Source organism: Pituophis catenifer, unplaced genomic scaffold (assembly GCF_029215685.1).
Source record: "Pituophis catenifer annectens isolate HBS135680 unplaced genomic scaffold, rPitCat1.0.hap2 SCAF_2, whole genome shotgun sequence".
NCBI lineage: Eukaryota > Metazoa > Chordata > Lepidosauria > Squamata > Colubridae > Pituophis > Pituophis catenifer.
Genome location: NW_027256882.1, coordinates 3409162 through 3430346, shown reverse-complemented (window position 1 = coordinate 3430346; position 21185 = coordinate 3409162). Strand labels below are relative to the sequence as shown.

General features: G+C 42.1%; 2 protein-coding genes across 2 annotated transcripts in view; both read left to right on the top strand.

Moving 5' to 3' along the window:
• LOC139309254 (zinc finger protein 91-like) overlaps positions 1-21185 on the top strand; it is a 105539-nt gene that overhangs the window by 28049 nt on the left and 56305 nt on the right. The gene's annotated exons all lie outside the window — the stretch shown is intronic.
• Positions 1388-13318, top strand: LOC139313417 (zinc finger protein 737-like). The gene is given in 9 exon segments (XM_070939031.1): positions 1388-1531; positions 4738-4793; positions 5062-5647; positions 5890-6004; positions 6119-6186; positions 7451-7580; positions 10054-11359; positions 11361-11467; positions 11470-13318. Coding segments are annotated over 9 exon segments (2631 nt in total). The 3' UTR covers positions 11589-13318.

Sequence of the window (21185 nt, the reverse complement as noted above, 5' to 3'; positions counted from 1 at the left end):
GGAAAAAGGAAGAGTAAGAGTAGGGGAAGTAGACCAAAAGGAAGAGGAGAGAAGAAGGAAGGAAGGAAAGAGAAATAAATGGTGACTGAGAAAGGGAAAGAGAAAGCAAGTGCAAGAAAGAGAGGAAGAAAGGGAGAAAAGAGGGAAAGAGGAAGAAAAGGAGAATGAGAAAAAAAGGAAAGACACAGAAATAGAAGAAGGAAAAGAAAAAGAAATGGAGAAAGGGAAAAGGAAAGAAAGAAATATAGTGCAGGAGAAAGGAAGAGAAAAAGAAAGGAAAAGGAAAGGGAGAGAAAACAAAAAAAGAAAAGGAGAGAAAAGGAAAGAAAAAAGATGGAAAAGGAAGTGAAAGAAAAATGTAGCAAGAAAGAAGGAAAGGGAAAGGGAGGGAGGGAAACAGTATGGGAAAAGAAAAAAGAGAAGGAAAGGAAAAGTTAAAAGAAAACAAGCAGGAGGAAGAAAAGGAAGGAAGGAAGGAGATGGGAATAAAAGGAAGGGGGTGAGGGAACGAGAAGATAAGGGAAGGAAGGAAGGAGATGGGGATGAAAAGAAGGAAGGGAGTGAGGGAACAAGAAGATAAGGGAGAAGATGGAAGGAAGGAAGGAAGGAGATGGGAATAAAAAGGAAGGAAGCAAAGCAGGAGTGAAATCCAGCAGGTTCTGGAGAATCGGTAGCGGGAATTTTGAGCAGTTCGGAGAACCAGTAGCAGAAATTTTCAGTAGTTTGGAGAACTGGCAAATACCACCTCTGGCTGGCCTCTGGAGTGGGGTGGGAATGGGGATTTTGCAGTATTCTTCCCCTGCCACGCCCACCAAGCCATGCCCACAAAGAAACGAGAAGATAAGGGAAGGAAGGAGCAGGAGAAAATGAAACACTGCAAGGGAGGCGGGAGTCTCCGGTCCCCTGCCTACAAGTTTCCCCAGTGGCCCCTGCAGAGCTCCACGGACAACTCACCCCAGTGCCTAGCGGCCCTCTCCTGGCTACTCCGCTTGCAGGGAGTAGCCTGGCTTGCAGGGAGGGGCCGGGGTGCAGAAGGGGCTGTGCCTCACAGCTGGCCAGGAGGGGCAGCAACTGGTGCTGTGGAGGGAGGGAGCTCCGGGATCCTAGCTCTGCAGGGAGGGGGGGACGTGCAATGCCAGCTGCCCCTTATTGCAGTTCTGAGAGAGGGAAGCGGCAGGACCCGATCCTTTTCCCACTCACCAAACCTTCCCCGCAGGAGGGGGGAAGGGAACAGAAGAAGGAAATGGGGAGCCAAATTCGTCTCTCTTCCTCCAAGACTCTAGATTCAGGTACCACTGAAAGCCCTCTTTCCTCCCACGTTGGGGGCCCTTCCCTCTGGCTAAGCCAACTACACTATGGAGCAGGTGGAAAAGTCCCAAAATAACCCATGGGGGCCCCAAACAAGAACCAACTGATAGGCCAGCCCAAAGCTCCAGTCAAAATTGCCCTGCCAGAAGTGCCCAAACTCGTCAAAAGTTCAGCACCTGGATGCTTCAAGGATGGTGGGACATTTCAAAGGGGCTGCCTTAGAGTGAGATGGGCAGCAAACAATTTAAAGAATTTCTGTAATAAGGCCAAGAAACTAGCTGTCCAGAGATCCTGGGACTACCATTTCCACAGTTCATCGTTCTTGGTCAAAAGGCATCAGTTGGCCCATCAGAAGCAGTGGAGATGCTGGGTCTTCAAGGGAAGGTAACAGTGGTGGGTTGCTCCTGGTTCGCACCGGTTCTATAGAACCGGTAGTAAAACCGGTGGGATGCCCCGCCCACTGCACATGCGTAGAAGCTTCTGCGCATGCATAGAAGCTTCTGCGCATGTGCAGAAGAGTGTGCGCGCACGCGTGCAAACCAGTAGTAAAGGTAAGTAGAACCCAACCCTGGAAGGTAACCACAACCCTAGTCTAGCTACCCATTCAGTGGGGAGAAGGTGAGGGGAAAGTCATACATGATTATCCAGGTACCATGCTGCTTGAGGAGGACCTAGCAGAGAAGACATGGAAAAATCTACATCCAGTAGGAAAAGACCCTGAGACAGTGGAGAGGAAACAGAAGAAGGAGGTCCTCTCCACCCCACTTCAAAATAAGTTAATCCTTGTTCAGAGACAAGGATACAGATATCAGAACCGGTAAACACCAGGCTGACTACCAAATGTAAAGGTCACAATATGTATTTTAAGCCGCCCTGAGTCTCCGGAGGAGGGCGGCATATAAAAATAAATAAAAATAAAATAAAATAAAATAAAATATCCCCTTACGTATCGTTCAAATGAAGATCAGATATATGTGTGGTGAAATATGGTGAAATTGTCAAACATTTCAACGGGGTGTACGTTTACATTTGCACACGAATGTAAAATCTTACAATGGAAGGGTCAGAAGAACCGTGGATGCATCTAGTCCAACCCCTCGTGTAAGGCAGCCCTCCATAAAATCAAGGAACAGAAGGATATGGTGAGGGGATCTTTGAGATCATCTCATTCAGTCCAGTGCTGTAGTCCTGCCCCATCCTTTCAATTTCAGAGCCCACACCTGATCCCATGAGGTGGGACTCTGAGATTGGAGCTGCAGAACTCCCAGAATTCCTAAGTTGTCTGTGGGAGTTGAAGTCTTTAAGTCTTAAAGTTGCTGAGGTTGGAGACTCCTGAAGTAGACAGTGGGTTCATATTGCTTAATTACTGTATTGCAGAGATGTTATCTAAAAGAGGATCAGAAGGACCTTTTCTACAATAACCTTTGAATTGGGAATTCATAATTACTACCTTACAGAAAATTACAAAATTAAAATCATGAAATGTCATAGACAGGAACGACATTTAATAAACTTTGATGGATTTTATGGTCCATCTTAATAACAATGTTATAATATGGTATATTTATTATATGTATATTGAATTGAATTGAATACTTTATTTGGTCAAATGCAATTAGACATGCAAAGTGTATGTGTGTGTATGTACATACATATAAACAAATACCCACAACACAGAAATAGATCTATTTATTCACACTGAGTAGATCTCTTGGTATGTTTCACATTTTCTTCCTGGTTTTTTCCCTTTTATATATATCTTGGATATATGTAAATGCAGTTCCTCGATTATGTTTGGTGAAAGGAATAATTAAAACAAAAATCACTTTTCACTCTTTTCCTGTCACCATTTTGCAATTCCATCCTTTCTCTAGTCACAGATGAGACGCCATTTTCCCCCATCTTGATTTCTTCACCAAATGGCCTCGTTCTGAGGTAAAATTTCTGGAACATTCACTAGTTTGAGCTTTTTCTCGATTTTGGAATTGGTTTACCTTTGAGATTTCTTGTTCTTCAGCATTATTTCCTTGGTCACAAGCAGCCGTTCGGCATTTCCAATTACTTTAATTAATTTAATTAATTATTTTATTAAAATAGCTGAGAATTAATTCTTAGACACCCAGAGCCATGAACGTGAGAAGGGCAGCTCCATATATTGAATTAAAGAAATGAAAACAGATAGAAATCTCCATTTTTCTGATTGTGGCTGTGTCCCATCTTCCTCCACTTAAGACCAAAGTGCTCAACAACCGCAAGACACAAACTGTGTTTCCCAGAGAACATCCTGGTCCTTCTCTTCTGACTGGATTTGGACCCTTTTGAGGCCTCCTCCAATCTCTGCTCAGCCTTCAGGGCGCTGTTCCTGAGGGAAGCGAGTTCAGATCCTTCAGAGAGATTTTTCTCCATCTCCACAGACGATTCCTGGACAGGAAGGAGAGGAAGATGGAGAAAATGCCGCCACTGGAGACGTTGAAGCCTTTGTCTGCCAGGGAGCAATGGAAAGGGGCCTTTCTCCTACTCTCAAGCCCATCATCCCTGCCCTCTCCCTTCCCCTCAGACGCGCACCTCTTTCCCGCCCTTTCTACAATCCTGGCACTTTATTTTATTTTATTTTATTTATTTTATTAGATTTTTATACCACCTTTTTCCTACTGGACTCAGGGTGGTGAACAGCCAAAAATAAAAACATCACATGCAAAATTTAAGATTAATTTAAAAAGAAATAAAAAAGTTTTGGCTCAATATAAAATTTAAAACACCCCAACGAAACTCAATTTATAATTAAAAATATCCAAAAATATCTAAGGGGGGGTCAAGCCAGCCCAGCTTGATGAAATAAAAAAGTTTTAAGGGCACGGCGAAAAGCACGGAGATCTGGGATCCTACATATCTCCGGGGGCAGGTTGTTCCAAAGGACAGGTGCTGCCACAGAGAAGGCCCTCCCCCTGGGGGTCGCCAGCCGACATTGCCTGGCCAACGGCACCCTGAGGAGTCCCTCTCTGTGGGAGCGTACTGGCCGGTGGGAGGCTATCGGTGGCAGAAGGTGGTCCCGTAAGTACCCAGGCCCTAAGCCATGGAGCGCTTTAAAGGTGGTAACCAACACCTTGAAGCGCACCCGGAAGACCACAGGGAACCAATGCAGCTCGCGCAGGAGAGGTGTCACATGGGAGTGCCCCATTGCTCCCATAATCCCCCCCGCGGCCGCATTCTGCACCAGTTTGAGCCTCTGGGTGCTCCTCAAGGGGAGCCCCATCCACCAGGGGGAGCCCTCTGCTAAAAGAAGGTAGTGTCATGCGCTTCCCCATTGGTCCGCCGGAGGGCGAACATCACAGCTGCCTTTCCTAAGGAGGCTGGGAAGGAAATGACATCAGAAACGCTTGCCGCTCTAGGACTCCGCACTCGCTCCCCTTAACCCCCGGGGTTCCGCAGGAGGTGGAGAGGCTGCGGGAGAGTCTGGCGGGGGGGGAGATCCAGACGTGCCCTGGGTGAGTTGGGGGCTCTTCCCGGGCAAAGGGAGGCAGAGGAGGAAGAGACCAGGCGAGGAGGAGGCAGGATTCGCACCAGGCTCCCAGGCTCCAGAGGTGGAGAGAAACAGAGCAGCCTCTCCAGCTACCTCCTTCCCAGCCCTGCTCGGGGGGACCTCGGCTCTCCGTTGGGATGAGCCTCTTGGGGCTCCAGGCAGTTTGTGTGAAGTTGTTCAGTGGCTGAATTCCACTTTCTAATTCTTAATATTTATTTTTCTTTCCATCTCAGATACAGAAACTGGAAGCCATTTGTGGTCTTTGCAAGGCAAACTTTTCCCTTGGGGGAAAATAAAAAGAGTGGAATCCCTTGCAGGGATCAGTCCTGCAGCACCAGAAATGGTCCCATGAAGGAAAAGGCATCCGGAGACCCACCAGAGTCCTTGGAACCATTTGGAGTTGCTCTGCAGGACAGAGAAAGGATGGAGACACAACCTTTTGGAAAGGAGGGAAAGGGAAAAATTCCTGGGAAGGGGCAGAAGCTCTGGAGGTCTGGGCAGGAGATCCCGGAGGAGGAAACCATCCTCCCTTCAGAAGTTCAGCCCTGGAAGTTCATCCAATACTGGGATACTGAAGGTCCCCGAAGACTTTGTAGCCGACTCCATAACTTTTGTAGGCGATGGCTGGGACCAGAAAAGAACACCAAAGCCCAGATGCTGGACCTGGTGGTTCTGGAGCAGTTCCTGGCTCTTCTGCCCCCAGAGATGGAGAGCTGGGTGCGGGAGTGTGGAGCAGAGACCAGCTCCCAGGCGGTGGCCCTGGCGGAAGGCTTCCTCCTGAGCCAGGAGGAGGAACAGAAGAAGCTGGACGAGTTGCAGGTGAGAAACTTTAGGGAATAGGGAATGTGTTTGAATACTTCACCCCTCCTTCCCAAACCTCTCCGACATTCATGTGTGGCAATGTCTCACCAATTCTTGTAGGATATTGTTCCATTGTTTTCTCACTCAACCACACTGATGGATATTGGGGGCTTTGAGGTTGTGCTTCGAATATACGAATCCACTTTATGTCATGTGATGTACATTAATTCTGCTTCTTTTTTCCTCCCTCCTATTGGAAGTGCTGCACTGTGGAGATCAGGGATCCTGAGGGAAAGAAGAATCCATCAAATCCCCCTCAGGAACTATTTTTCAGGAGGATCCCTTGGGAAGATCCAAGTCAGAACACCTCAAGAGGTAATAGAAGATCCTCCAATTACCCATCTGTCTTGCCTTCACTCTCTTCTCTTCTATAGAATACCTCCTCCTATTTTGTTAATTATGCATTTTGAAATTTTTTATTCCTTACAGAGAAACAAAGAATGAAATTTTCTGGTTTTTATGATGGAGATCAAACAGTGGTTGAACCTTCAAATCAAGTAAGAAAGGGAAAAGTTATTAGATTTGTATTCTCCCTTCAGGAAGTGAAGAGGGTGTACAGAGTTCCCTCTCCTTCTATTCCCCCCCCTTGTTTGGACTGGGTTATTTTTGTGTCCTTCCACAACATGGAGAGCAGAATAGCAGGCTGAAGTTGCTGTCAGCCAGCATAGCTTCCTCTGGTTGTCTTGTTCTGCTAGGTACTCCTCCAAATTTGCCTTAACAAGAAGCACATCTTTTAACGTCCTTCAAAGATTAGAAATAAACATATCACAGCGGCAGGAACTGCTGGACCACCTTTCTTTTTTTAATTTATTGACCTCATAAAATACAGATTAACAGAGTTGGAAGGGACCTTGTAGGTCATTAGTCCAACCTCCCTACACCATTTATGACAAGTGGCAATCTAGTCTCTTCTTGAAAGCTCCCAGTGATGAAGCTCCCACTTCTGAAGGCAACTTCCGTTCCATGGGTTGATTGCTTTCACTGTCAGAAAATGTCTCCTTATTTCCAGGTTGAATCACTCCTTGTTCAGTTTCCATCCATTATTCCTTGATTGGCCTTCAGGTGCTTTGGAAAATAGCTTGACCCCCCTCCTCTCTGTGGCAGCCCCTCAAATATTGGAATATTGCTATCATATCTCCCCTGTTCCTTCTCTTCACTAGACTAGCCATGCCCAGTTCCTGCACCTGTTCATCTTATGTTTTAGCCTTCAGTCCCTTCATCATCTTGGTTGCTTTTCCTTGCACTCTTTCTAGAGTCACAAGATCTTTGTTACATCATGGCAACTAATACTGGATGCAAAGTTCCTAAGTGTGGTCTTACCAAGGCATTATAAAGTGGCACTAATACTTCATGTGATCTTGATTCTATCTCTCTCTTAATGCAACATATGATTCTGTTGGGGTTTTTTTGGCAAGTGTACACACTGCTGGCTCACGTTTAAGCGATTGTCCACTAGGACTCCAAGATCCCTGTTCCACTTTCTACTGTAGAGCCAGGTATCACCTATTCTATGCCAGTGCATTTGGTTTTTCTTTCCTAAATGTAGTACATTACATTTCTCACCATTGAAGTTCATTTTGTTAGAAGGTGCCAATATGTCAATCCTTCTATATCTCAAGCCTATCTTGTGGAGTGTTGGTATTCCTGTCAATTTGGTCTTGTCTGCAAATTTGATGAGTTCCCCTTCTATCAGCTTGTCTAAATCATTGATGAAGTTGATCAGACCTTGTGAATATGTTCTGTTCTTTTTTCCGTGTTCAGGAGAGTCTTGTGTCCTTCGAGGAGGTGGCTATGTATTTCTCTGAGGAGGAATGGTCTCAGCTGGATCCTGACCAAAAAGTGCTGCATTCAGAAGTCATGCTTGAAAACTATAGGAACGTGGTCTCTCTCGGTAAATTTTCTTGTCCCAAATCAGAGAGTTCAAGAAGACAGATTATCATTATTTTTTTTATTTAAAAAATCACTAATCAGATACTGTCTCCTGGGACGGAGAAGGAAAGATCTGGCTTTCTGGTACTCCAAGGAAGGAAAGAGTCAGTGTCTCTTTGCTGAGATGCTTTTGGGCCATTTCTTATAGAATAGAATAGAATAGAATAGAATAGAATAGAATGGAATGGAATGGAATGGAATGGAATGGAATAGAATAGAATAGAATAGAATAGAATAGAATAGAATAGAATAGAATAGAATAGAATAGAATAGAATAGAATTCTTTATTGGCCAACTGTGATTGGACATAAGGAATTTGTCTTTGTGCATACGCTCTTGGTGTACATAAAAGAAAAGATACATTCGTCAAGAATGTTATGGTACAACACTTGATAATAGTCATAAGGAACAAGTAAGCAATCAAATCATATCATATCAGGAAACAGTCAATATAAAATCTAAGGATACCAGGAACAAGGTTTCAGTCATACAGTCATAAGTGGGAGGAGATGGGTGGTGGGAACAATGAGAAGATTAATAGTAATGCAGACTTAATAACTAGTTTGACAGTGTTGAGGGAATTATTTGTTTAGCAGAGTGATAGCGTTCGAGAAAAAACTGTTTTGTGTCTAGTTTTTCTGGCGTGCAGTGCTCTATAGCGTCGTTTTGAGGGTAGGAGTTGAAACAGTTTATGTCCAGGATGCGAGGGAATCTGTAAATATTTTCACAGCCCTCTTTTTGACTCGTGCAGTATACAGGTCCTCAATGGAAGGCAGGTTGGTACAATTGTTTTTTCTGCAGTTCTAATTATCCTCTGAAGTCTGTGTCTGTCTTGTTGGATTGCAGAACCAAGCCAAACCATAGAGGTGCAGATGACAGACTCAATAATTCCTCTGTAGAACTGTAACAGCAGCTCGTTGGGCAATTTGAGCTTTCTGAGTTGGCGCAGAAAGAATATTCTTTGTTGTGCTTTTTTGATGACGATTTTGAAGTTAGATGTCTATTTTAGGTCTTTATTTTTCCATTTGTATTTGAACTTATCTGTGGAGGCTAAAAAGAATGAGGTGTGCTTTTATGTGTCCTCTGGAGGTCATGTGAGAGGAATGTGTTGTCATTTGTCCTCTGAAACCTCCCAAAAGTTTGCGAGACCAGAACTTTCATGCTCAGGCCATGAAAGAGCATTCTCCCAATCCAATTCAAGAAGAAAGACCTCATGCAGTGTGACTCAGAGCATCCTAGGATCCCTGAGTTATGACAGTTCACTAAGCAACCGTTCCAAGTTACGACCTAGCCTTCTGCCAAGTACTTAGGACTCAGTCCTGAAATTGTGAATGTTATAGCACCACAGCCATCATTCACACTTACAAATAACAGCAGAAGCATTGCATCAACAATCAGCCTACCTGCACCCCCACCGCACCCTGCTGGGATTTTACGAGGATATAGCAACCATCAATTCCTTTGCCTGCTTGGGTGCATTTGCAGAAAAAAGAGGCCTTAAGTAGTGAGAGATACGCAAGATCAATAGTGGGAAATCTGGGACTACTGATCTCACATGAACTCACATTAGAGTACTTTAGGCCTCTGTTCTCTGCTCACCAAGGCCTGCACAAGATCCAGGGCAAAATGCTTTGGAAACAAAGGGGGGGCCTCTTTGTTTTCAAAGACTTTTGCCCTGGATCTCGTGCAGTCCTCAGTTTGTAGGGAATACAGGCCTAAAGTACTGCAGTGCAAGATCACGTGAGATCATTAGTATGAGAGCTTGCATTTCTCGTCTTGTGTGATCTCACACTAAAGTAGTTTAGGCCTCTGTTCTCTGCAATCGGAAGCCTATACCAGATCCAGCCAAAAAGCCCTTGCAAGCTGCTGAGACTTTGGGGCAGCAAAATAGCCATTCTTGAAGCCTCCCAACCTTTCCCGTCTCAGTGCAAAGAGCATTTACAAGCCAATGGGAGGCTTCAGGGAAGGGACTTCGCTCCAAAGTCTTATTGTTGGGATCAAGGAACGGGCCGAGCGGGAGTCCTGCCTGCCAGACAGATGCCGTGCAGTAGCTGCTCCAAGGAACATCAGGGAAGAAAGAGCTTTTTTCAAAATGGTTTCAGTTCTCACAGATCTCTGCTGAAATTAACCCAGCCCAATAAATCTTAAATTTTCTCCTTATTCCTCCTTCGGTGTTTCCCCTAATTATTCCTTGACTCAAAACAGACTTTGATTGAGATTTGCAGATATTTAGATAATTGTAAAGAAAGAGATGTTTTCTAGATATTTTCAAAGCTTTCAGAACTCATTAATATAAAAATCATCCTGTGTATATCACACCACTGTAAGCATGCAAACATGGAATGGAATAATGCAATTTTGGAAAAATTCAGAAGGAAATTCACTTGATCTTTTTCTCTAACCTTGTTATCGTTTTCATTTCTCTTGCTTTGAAGGTAATAATGGGCAGGAGAATCAACATTTCTATGAACTGTTCCAAGTGATCAATGCTAAATATGGAACTGAGAAGTTTGGAATTCGAATGGAACCAGAAACCCATGATAGAAACCAGTCAAATGATTGGAATAAGGAAAGCTCATCTTCCAATGATGCTCCGATGCAAGACTTTCTCGCCCAACAGGAAAAAATAAGGAAAAAATATATTGGGAAAAGTATGAAGCCAATCAAAGCTAAATTACAAGTAAAAGAACACTATTTAAGGCAAAACAAAGCAGAAGATGCTATAAGAAAGTACAACGGACAAAGTTATAATAGGACATTTATTCCTTCTCTTGGAAATAAGTTCCTTATATCTCAAAAAGTGAGTGACACAAAAGAGAAACCTTACAAATGTTTGGAATGTGGAACAAGTTTTGGAAAAAGCAGGCAACTTACTTCCCATGAAAGGATTCACACTGGGGAGAAGCTATACAAATGCAGAGAGTCTGGTAACAGGTTCAAAAGACGTAGTAATCTTATTTCCCATAAAAGGATTCAGTCAGGAGAGAAACCGTACAAATGCATGAAGTGTGGAAAGACCTTTGCTCAAAGAAAGACTCTTATTTCCCATAAGGTGATCCACACAGGGGAGAAGCCATATAAATACACGCAGTGTGGGAAAATCTTTACGCAAAGCAGTGGACTTACTATGCACAAAAAGATCCACACAGGAGAAAAGCCGTATAAATGCATGGAGTGTGGAAAGACCTTTGCTCAAAGTGGTCATCTTATTTCCCATAAGATGATCCACACAGGGGAGAAGCCATATAGATGCATGGAGTGTGGAAAGACCTTCGCTCAAAGTGGTCATCTTATTTCCCATAAGATGATCCACACAGGGGAGAAGCCATATAGATGCATGGAGTGTGGAAAGACCTTTGCTCAAAGTGGTCAGCTTATTTCCCATAATATGATTCACACAGGGGAGAAGCCATATAAATGCATGGAATGTGGAAAGACCTTTGCTTACAGAAGTGGACTTACTATACACAAAAGGATCCACACAGGGGAGAAGCCATTTAAATGCATGGAATGTGGAAATACCTTTGCTCAAACAGGTCATCTTATTTTACATAAGGTGATCCATACAGGGGAGAAGCCATTTAAATGCTTGGAGTGTGGCAATACCTTTGCTCGAAGATATCATCTTAACTGCCATAGGATGAGCCACACAGGGGAGAAACCATATAAATGCATGAATTGTGGAAAGACATTTGCTCGGAAGTATGGTCTTACTTGCCATAACAAAATCCACACAGGGGAGACCATATAAATGCATGGAATGTGAAAATAGCTTTGCTCAGAATGGTAGTCTTACTTCTCATAAAAGGATCCATGCTCAGGAGAAAATATATAGCAATAGCAATTCCACTTAGACTTATATACCACTTCACAATGCTTTACAACACTCTCTCAGCAGTTTAAAAAGTCAGTATATGCTCCCCAGCAATCTGGGTCCTCATTTTACACACCACAGAAGGATGAAAACTGAATTAACTATGACCCTGTCAGAATCAAACTACTGGCTGTGGGCAATTAGTCTATAGTACTGCATTCTAAGCACTGACCCACCATGTCCCTATAGATTTTTATCTGTCTGCATATTGTACCTTTCTGATCCAAAGGAGACAAGGTTGAATCCAAGAAAAGGAAATTTAATGTGGAGAAAAGTAAGCTTTTACACCTGGGCAGGAAAAACAGATTACCTGAAACCTGGCTCAAAAATAGTAACTGTGAAGGGTCCTTGGAGTCTGAATGGGTGATCACTTAAGCATGAGTCACCTGTGTGTGGCAGCTGATTTTAAAAAAGTGAATACAGGACTTCTGGTTTGGCGTCGCGGCGAGACAGTCGGGGAAATAATGGGCTCTGATGAGCGCTGCGAAAACCCTGGCTGCCGAACCACTGCCGATGGGTCTTCGGACCGGAACCATCCTGCAGGGACGGGGAAGAAAGAGGGGCACCTCGGATGACCAAGGGGAACAGGCAAGTTCCAAAGTCAGAGGGAACCCTCTGTGAGTCGGCGGCGGGGGGTGGGAGCCATGGCAGCTGCCACAAAGCTGGGACAACTGGGCTAAGAGATGTGCAGGAGGAAAGTGGATTGAAACGGAGCTCTTTAAAGCTGGGTGAGTGACAACCAACTCAGGCTTGTAACAATGCTTAGAGCAATATTATTAACCATAAGACCCCTACCCATAAAACAGTGGCTGTACAACAAAGGGGCAATGGAAAGTTTAAAATGTAACTTTAAAGAGACAAAGACCCAACAAACAACTAATTTTTGAACAGAACCAATTGAAAAAATTAAATATTGAGACGTGGTGAAAAGACTGGACAGAGTTTTAAAATTTGAGCGGGACCTTTAAAAAGAAGATTTGATATTTTTAAAATTTAAAAAAGAAGAGTAATCAAGTTGGACTGTTATATAATTGAAACAAAATGGATACTTGCATGACTAATGGAAATTGTGGATTGTACAGAGACACCTTCTGATTCAAAAAGGAACATTGTAACTTGTTTTTTGTTATGGAAAATTGTGAACTCTACAGATAATAGCCATGGGATTGTGTGGAGGAGGTTTTTCTTCTTGTCTGCAGGCAGCTTGACTTTGGTGAAAAGAAAGGGAAACTTTCCCGGATCTACACACCTTTCGCCGCGCTCTCAAGACTTTCCTATTTCAACAGGCCAACCTGGCCTAACTTTTTCTTTTCCTTTTTAATTCTAATGATGAATTTTAAATTTGTCTTAAAAACATTGGGGTTGTTTAAATTGTCATGGGCCAAATTATTTAATCAGATTTTATATTGTTTTTAAATTTTGTAATTTATGTGTTTTATCTGGCTGTTCATTGCCCTGAGTCCTGCGGGAGTAGGGTGGTATATAAATCTAATAAAATAAATAAAAATAAAAATAAATAAAATATAACGGAACTCTTATAATTGGAATAATAACAACTTAAAAAACTGGCTCAGGAATAAGAGAAGGATCTGGCGCAGGAACAAGAGAAGGAAGAACTTGATGCATTTTATCTGGAATAAAAGTAAGAAAAAGAACTAAAATGATACATGGAAGACAACATTTGAAGACTTTGAAAATGAAATGAAATATATGCTAGCAGGCGAGAATATGAAGAAATAAAGTATACACGGCTGGAAAAAGAAAAAAGATTAAAACAATGTGATTAAAAATGGGAAAACTATGTATAGGTGGATAGTAATAATAAAAAGGAGAAAAACAGCACCAATCTGCACAGGTAGGGAAAAGTAGCCAATAGCAGCACACTGATATTCAGAAGCGTTAAAAATAGGAAAATTATCAGGATACATTTCTGGAACTAAATTAGGTCCATACAATAAAGAATTAAAGGTTCCCCATAACCAATAATAACCAGTACAATAGCTATAATTCCCTACTTTCGATAAAATGTGCCGAGCTTTAGCATAATCATTCCAATTGTTAAGCCAAGTATGGTGAGCATAACAACAAAAACATAAACCTTTAGTAAATTGATTAGTACGAAGATAACGCCAGCGAACCAAGTTATGTTGCACTGGGGGCTTGGAAAACAACCAGGAATGGTGAATGTTTTGCAGCTGTGAAACAATAAAGGAAGAAGGCATTAAATCAGGTATGAAAGCAACTTGACCAAAAGCCATAAGAGGTTCATAGTACAGGTGACATTAGTACCATGAACCAAAAACATATATTGAGTATGACGAACCCAGAGATTAGGGTTAAGTTGTATAGGCTGAGTGTCATTTAAAGCAGTAACAGAACCAAAAGAAGACAAGAGAATACAAAAAAGAATTGCGACAGAATTAGCTGTAATAATAGCAAAAACAGCAGCAACTAGATTTTCAGGAGTTTGAGGTAGGTCGGCTTGAGCCAATTGCTATTGAGCTTGGTATGTTGTGGCTTTCACTTGCCCCCATGTGATTGGAGGGCAGGTCCTTGCCACTGAGGGTCAGGTGCAAGACAATACTTCACTAGCGGCCTTGTCAGTGGTTCTATTGCATGAAAATGAACATTAACAGGAATATCTGAAAAAGATTCTACAAGAGTTAAATAATTCCAGGTAAACAAAGCAACAGATAGTAAATGTTGAATCTTTCGCAAATGGACCAGACTCATGCTGCAGCTGTCTCTGCAAAAAGGACTTAAAGGTTCGATGGGCACGTTCCACAATAGCTTGTCCTTGAGAATTATCTCCATTTCCCACTTTTCTTTTTAATAACAAAAACAGGAGTATTCCAGGGGCTAGTAGAGGGTTCAATATGACCAGCAGCTAATTGTTCCTGAACAAGTTGCAGTAAACCAGATAGTTTTTCCATTGAAAGGGGCCACTGCTCCACCCACACGGGGGCGGTAGAGAGCCACTTAAGGGGAAGAGCCATCATCCAAAATCAATTGAGCATTTAAAAAAGAAAGTAAATCACGATCCCAAATATTAGTATGAATATCCAAAATATAAGGTTGCGGGGCAAAGGACTTACCAGCCATGGTAGAGAATTGAATGTCTTGTATGCTTTGCCAAGCTGCAATGGAACCACCTATATCCCATAAAGAAGAAACTGCTTTCTTAGGCCATTGCACAGGCCACTGTAAAGATGAAATAACAGTAACATCGGCTCCAGTATCAAGCAACCCTTGAAAAGGTTGCTTATTCAAATCACTTTTTTCAGCCCTCTGGATAGTCCTTTTGTGCATATGGACTACTCAGAGGGCTGAAAAAGTTATTTTTGACCGGTCCTCGCACTTTTGACCAGTCCTCGAACTTACGACTGTCCTCACATTTTACGTTTTTGCCCTATCTTGTCACCATGATGAAGAGAAGCAGTTGTGAAATGAGTGACACGGTTGTTAAGAATGCCGCAACGGGCATAAATGTTAAGATGGTCATAAGTGCGAGGACTGGTCAAAAGTGTGAGGACAAGTCAGAAATGACTTTTTTCAGCCCTCTGTAGTCCCTATGCAAATAGCCACACCCACCGGTCACATGACCAGCTAGCCACGCCCACCCAGTCACATGACCACCAAGCCACAGCCCCAACTAAGCCACGCCCACAGAACCGGTTGTTAAAAAAATTGAATCCCACCACTGCATAAATGCCATACATGCAAAATCTCTACCTTAGCTCTTGGCTCAGTATGTAATACTTTTCCAATTTTTTCCCAGTCAGATAATTTTAAAGACCCCTTTTCAGGATACCATAATCACTGATTAGCAATCTCCTGGACCAGCCGTAAGAGACTGCATTATGATACATCAGTGTGATTTTTCTTAAGTAAATAGCTTAATCTTCAGCATGCTTCCTTTGTTCCTCATAAAGTGTAGACCCCATTACTTACAGAAACCTTTAAAAGGTTGAAGAAACCACAAGGGCTGTCGGTGCACCAAATCCTTGCCGGACGAAGCAGGGGTCCCTGTTCGGGCACCACTTGTAATGACCACACACAGAGAGGTTGAGGAAATATGTGGTAATTTATTGCTTTACAGAGTGACATTATATAGTTTGTTACTACAAGTTACAGCGTATTTGGCAGCACATCATTGGCTCACAGAATCATCCAAGTAACTTAAATCTTTGGTTAACCATTGCTGCTTGCTTAAGCACTTATAATGTTTAGCTATAGTTAAAGTATAACATATCCCATTTCCTCCTCTCTTGCTCTTCTTGTTTACAGATCTTATTTTCTGATGCCATTTCCTGGCGCTTACGTGCATGTAACCTTCCTTATCTGAGGTTTGCCTTCCAAGATAGGAAAATTCCTGCACGTATGCAAACTCCTACATCAATGCTTCATTTTGAAAAGATGTATTTTATGTTTATGTTTTAAAAAATAAAATAAAAAATATATAAAAAAAGTGAATACAATCCTTGGTTGTATAAAGAGAGGCATAGAATCAAAATCACATGAAGTATTAGTACCACTTCATAAAGTCTTAGTAAGACCACACCTGGAATACTGCATCCTGTTTGGGTCATCACATTACAAAAAAGATGTTGAAACTTTGGAGAAAATGCAAAGAAGAGCAGCTAAGCTGATTAAAAGCCTGAAGACTAAAACAAGAACAGTTATAGGAACTGGGCATGGCTAGTCTAGTGAAGAGAAGGACCAGGGGAGACAGGATAGCAGTGTTCCAATATTTGAGGGGCTTCCACAGAGAGGAGTGGGTCAAGCTATTTACCAAGGCATCTGAAGGTCGGACAAGGAATAATGGATGGAAACTGATCAAGGAGATATTCAACCTAGAAATAAGGAGAAATTTTCTGACAGAAACAATCAACCAATGAAAGAGCTTGCCTTCAGAAGTTGTGGGAGCTTCATCACTGGAAGCTTTCAAGAAGAGATTGTACTGTCATTTGTCAGAAATGGTGTAGGGTTTCCTGCTTGGGTAGGGGGTTGACCTAGATGAACTACAAGGTCCGTTCCAACTCTGTTAATCTAATATCTAATTTTTTCCCCAAACCACCAGAGGGCAAGATAAGAAACAAATGGATGGAAACTAATCAAGGAGAGAAGCAACCTGGAACTTTCTTACAGTGAGGACAATTGACTAGTGGAACAGTTTGCTTTTAGACATTGTGGGTGCTTCATCACTGGACATTTTAAGAAGAGACTGGACAGTCACTTGTTTGAAACGATACAGGTTGTACCCTGAGCTGGACTAGAAAAACTCCAAGTTCCCTTCCAGCTCTATTCTGATTCTGATTCTGAATCCTCAATCTTTGTTTGTGCTTTTTTGCTAAATTGGAGGTTTTAAAACAAAGATGAGTATCAGTGGAGACTAAGGTTAGCATTTGGCCTGAAAGTGATGTTTTCTTTTATGTACACTGAGAGCATATGCACCAAGACAAATTCCTTGTGTGTCCAATCACACTTCGCCAATAAAAAATTCTATTCTATTCTATTCTATTCTATTCTATTCTATTCTATTCTATTCTATTCTATTCTATTCTATTCTATTCTATTCTATTCTATTCTGTGTGGTGGCCAATATTTAAGTGGTGGAGATTCCTCAATCATTTCAAGAAGCTCCCTCTGATGAGTATTTCCACTAGAGCAGAGTTGCAGTCAGAAATGCAATTAGTCCTGAATCCCTTACTATTGTTTCAGTTTTTCTTCCTTTGCTTACTATTTTGTCTCAGTCTGCCTTTCCATCCTGCTTCACATTATGTAATGCAAGTAATAACTGAGAAAGAAAATCATAAGGAAAACGGGGTTATAGTGATGCTGAATTAGAAAATGCAACTCATAGGATCTTTGTCATAATTTTGTGGTGGTCTTTCCTTGCCTTCCCTCGTGTTGCCCATCTTTGGACTCACACAATCCTATCAATACCATTTTTAAAGTGAGGTCTCCAGAACTGTATCCAGTATTCCAAATGGTCTCTCACTAAAGCCCTATGTAGATGGATAGGACCTCCGTTTTGCTGATGTTGATACCTCTGGTGATGCATCCCAGAATGTTGTCTGCCGTCAAAGCTGCCTGGCCACACTGTTTACTTTTTTGGAGTTATCATTTTTTCAGTGCCAGTGTAACTTTTTTCACATAGTTGTGTAAAAAAGTGATGCTTGAATTCATTTATTAAAACATAGAATAGCGTGTGGAAATACCTTTGTGTCTGGTCCAACGTTCTGCCACACAGGGAGCATTAAAGTAAATAGTGTCAACTCTGAAAACAACTCTAAGGTAAAGGTTCCCCTCACACATCTGTGCTAGTCGTTCCCGACTCTAGGGGGCGGTGTTCATCTCTGTTTCAAAGCCGAAGAGCCAGTGCTGTCCGAAGATGTCTCCATGGTCATGTGCCCAGCTAAATGTCAAAGGCGCACAGAATGCTGTTATCTTCCCACCAAAGGTGGTCCCTATTTTTCTATTTGCATTTTTTATGTGCTTTCGAACTGCTAGGTTGGCAGAAGCTGGGACAAGTAACGGGAGTTCACCCTATTATGCGGCACTGGGATTCGAACCGTTGAACTGCTGACGTTTCTATTGACAAGCTCAGCGTCTTAGCCACTGAGCCACTGCGTCCATCCAAAATGACTCTAGCTGAAGCCATTTTTTTCATTTCATTTCATTTCATTTCATTTCATTATTTCATAGAATAGAATAGAATAGAATAGAATAGAATAGAATAGAATAGAATAGAATAGAATAGAATAGAATAGAATAGAATAGAATAGAATAGAATTTTTTTTTTGGCCAAGTGTGATTGGACACACAAGGAATTTGTCTTGGTGCATATGCTCTCTGTACATAAAAGAAGATACATTCATCAAGAATCATAAGGTACAACACTTAATGATAGTCATAGGGTGCAAATAAGCAATATCAATATAAATTGTAAGGATACAAACAACAAAGTTGTAGTCATACAGTCATAAGTGGAAGGAGATGGGTGGTGGGAACGATGAGAAGATTAATAGTAGTGCAGACTTAGTAAATAGTTTGACAGTGTTGAGGGAATTATTTGTTTAGCAGAGCGATGGCATTCAGGAAAAACCTGTTCTTTGTCTAGTTGTTCTGGTGTGCAGTGCTCTATAGATCACTGTTATAGACTGATCACTGTTGTGTCATCTGTGAAGTTCAGTAGTTTAACAGATGGATCGTTAGAGATGCAGTCATTGCTTTACAGAGAGAAGAGAAGTGGGGAGCGAAAACAGCCTTGGGGAGCCCTGTGCTAATTGTACAGGTATCTGATGTGATTCTGCTTAGCTTCACCTGCTGCTTCCTGCTTGTTAGGAAGTTTATGATCCACTTACAAGTGTGTTCAGATACCTGTAGCTGGTTTAGCTTAGTTAGAAGAATGTCTGGAATGAGGGTATTGAATGCTGAACTAAAGTTTACAAAGAGGACCCTTACGTAGGTCTTTGGAGATTCAAGATGTTGTAGGATGTAGTGTAGAGCCATATTAACAGCATCATCTGTTGATCTATTTGCTCGGTATGCAAATTGCAAGGGGTTTAACAGCGGATCCGTGATGGTTTTCAAGTGGGACAGCACTAGCCTTTCAAAGATTTTCTTGACTACAGATGTTAGAGCAACTGGTCTGTAGTCATTCAGTTCCTTGATGGTGGGCTTCTTCAGCACTGGGATGATAGTAGAGTGTTTGAAGCAAGAAGGAATGTAGCGATTTATTGAAGATACGGGTGAAGATGGGGGCCAATTGGTTAGCACAGACTTTTAAGCAAGAAAGAATTATCTTGTCTGGGCCTGGAGTTTTTCCTGGCTTTTGTCTGTGAAATAGATCTTGCACTTCCTTTTCTGTGATCACTAGGGGTTGTGAACCTAATGGGATGGGATCCGTTGTAGGAGGCTTGGCTGTTGTTGGTGTGTCTGAGATGGGGGTTGTGGAGATAGGTGGCTGTAGTTTCCTTTCAAACCTGCAGTAAAACATGTTCAGGTTATCTGCCAGTTGTTGATTTCTTTCAGCCTGGGAAGGAGGTTTGCCGTAGTTTTCCACATATTTGCTGATTCATTTGTTGAGAACTGATTCTTTAGCTTTTCAGAGTAGTTTCTTTTTGCTGCTCTGATCTCCCTTGTTAATACATTTCTGGCCTGATTGTATAGCATTTTATCACCTTTTCTGTAGGCTTCCTCTTTGGAATGAGGTAGCTGCTTAGCTGTGAACCAAGGTTTATTCTTAGTGAATATTGGCAAGTTCCTGGTCGGTACACATATGTCTTCACAGAAGCTGACATATGATGTTACAGTATCTGTGTGTTCATACAGGTCTGCAGAGATATCTTCAAAAATATTCCAATCAGTGCAGTCAAAGCAAGCCTGTAGCTTTAACTTTCCCTCCTCAGTCCAAGTCTTCACTGATTTAATTGTTAGTTTTGTGGTTTTAAGTCTTTGCCTGTAAGCAGGTACAAGGTGAATCATGCAATGATCAGAGTGTCCTACAGCTGCTCATGGTAAAGACTGATAAGCATCTTTTGGTGCTGTGTAGCAATGGTCTAAAGTTATTGCCTCTAGTGGGACAATTGACATGCTGAAAGTATTTTGGTAGCTCTTTCCTTAATTTGGCCTTGTTTAGCTCTCCCAAATTAATGGCCAGTGAATCGAGTATTTGGCTTCAGCCTCCATAAGTTGGTCAGCTAGAATTCGTAATGCCTTCTTTACACAGGCTTGTGGTGGGACATAAACAGCACAATTAGAAGAAATGAGGAAAATTCATGAGGCGAATAGTATGGTTTGCAGTTGATAATTAATGTCTCTAGGTTTTCGTCACAGAATTTATATATTATAGTTATATCCTGAGACCAGCTGTTGTTGATATGTAAGCAAAAGCCTCCTCCCTGGCAGGAGGGAGTGCTGAGAACTTCATCTTCTTCTTTCTTGGCTAATGTGACCTGTGAGACTTGATTTAGTTGGGAGTGTTACTGGGAACTATGACAAGTAGTTTTATTAAGGGAAAGCAGTGGTAGGGAAATGTGGACGAATATTAAGTTCTCATAGCTAGGTAGCCAACCCAGGCAGTCCCTGATTTACAATAATTTATTAAGTAACCATTCAAAGTTACAAGCTAACATTACAAATGATCAATCAAGAAGGAAGATCTTTGGAAAATAATGGGGACCAAAATAACATGAAATTAAGAATTAATTTTAAAAAATTCCTTCAGTGGTGAAATCCAATTTTTTTTACTACCGGTTCTGTGGGCATGGCTTGGTGGGCGTGGTGTGGCTTGGTGGGCATGGCAAGGGAATGATACTGCAAAATCCCCATTCCCTCCCCACACCTGGGGGAATGATATTGCAAAATCTCCATTCCCACCCCACTCTGGGGCCTGCCAGAGGTGGTATTTGCCGGTTCTCAGAACTACTCAAAATTTCCGCTACCCGTTCTCCAGAACCTGTCAGAACCTGCTGACTCATCCCTCGAGTCCCCTAATCATCTTTGCTGCTCTTCTCTACGCTCTTTAGAGTCTCAACAACTTTTTTACAACGTGGAAACCAAAATTTTAAAAAAATCAATCAATAAAAATCATTTTCTTCATTGTGGCCTTCCTGCTGGTGTCCCATCTTCCTCTCTTCAGGCCGGAGTTTGCAAGAACCGCAAGACACAAACTGGGTTTGCCAGAGA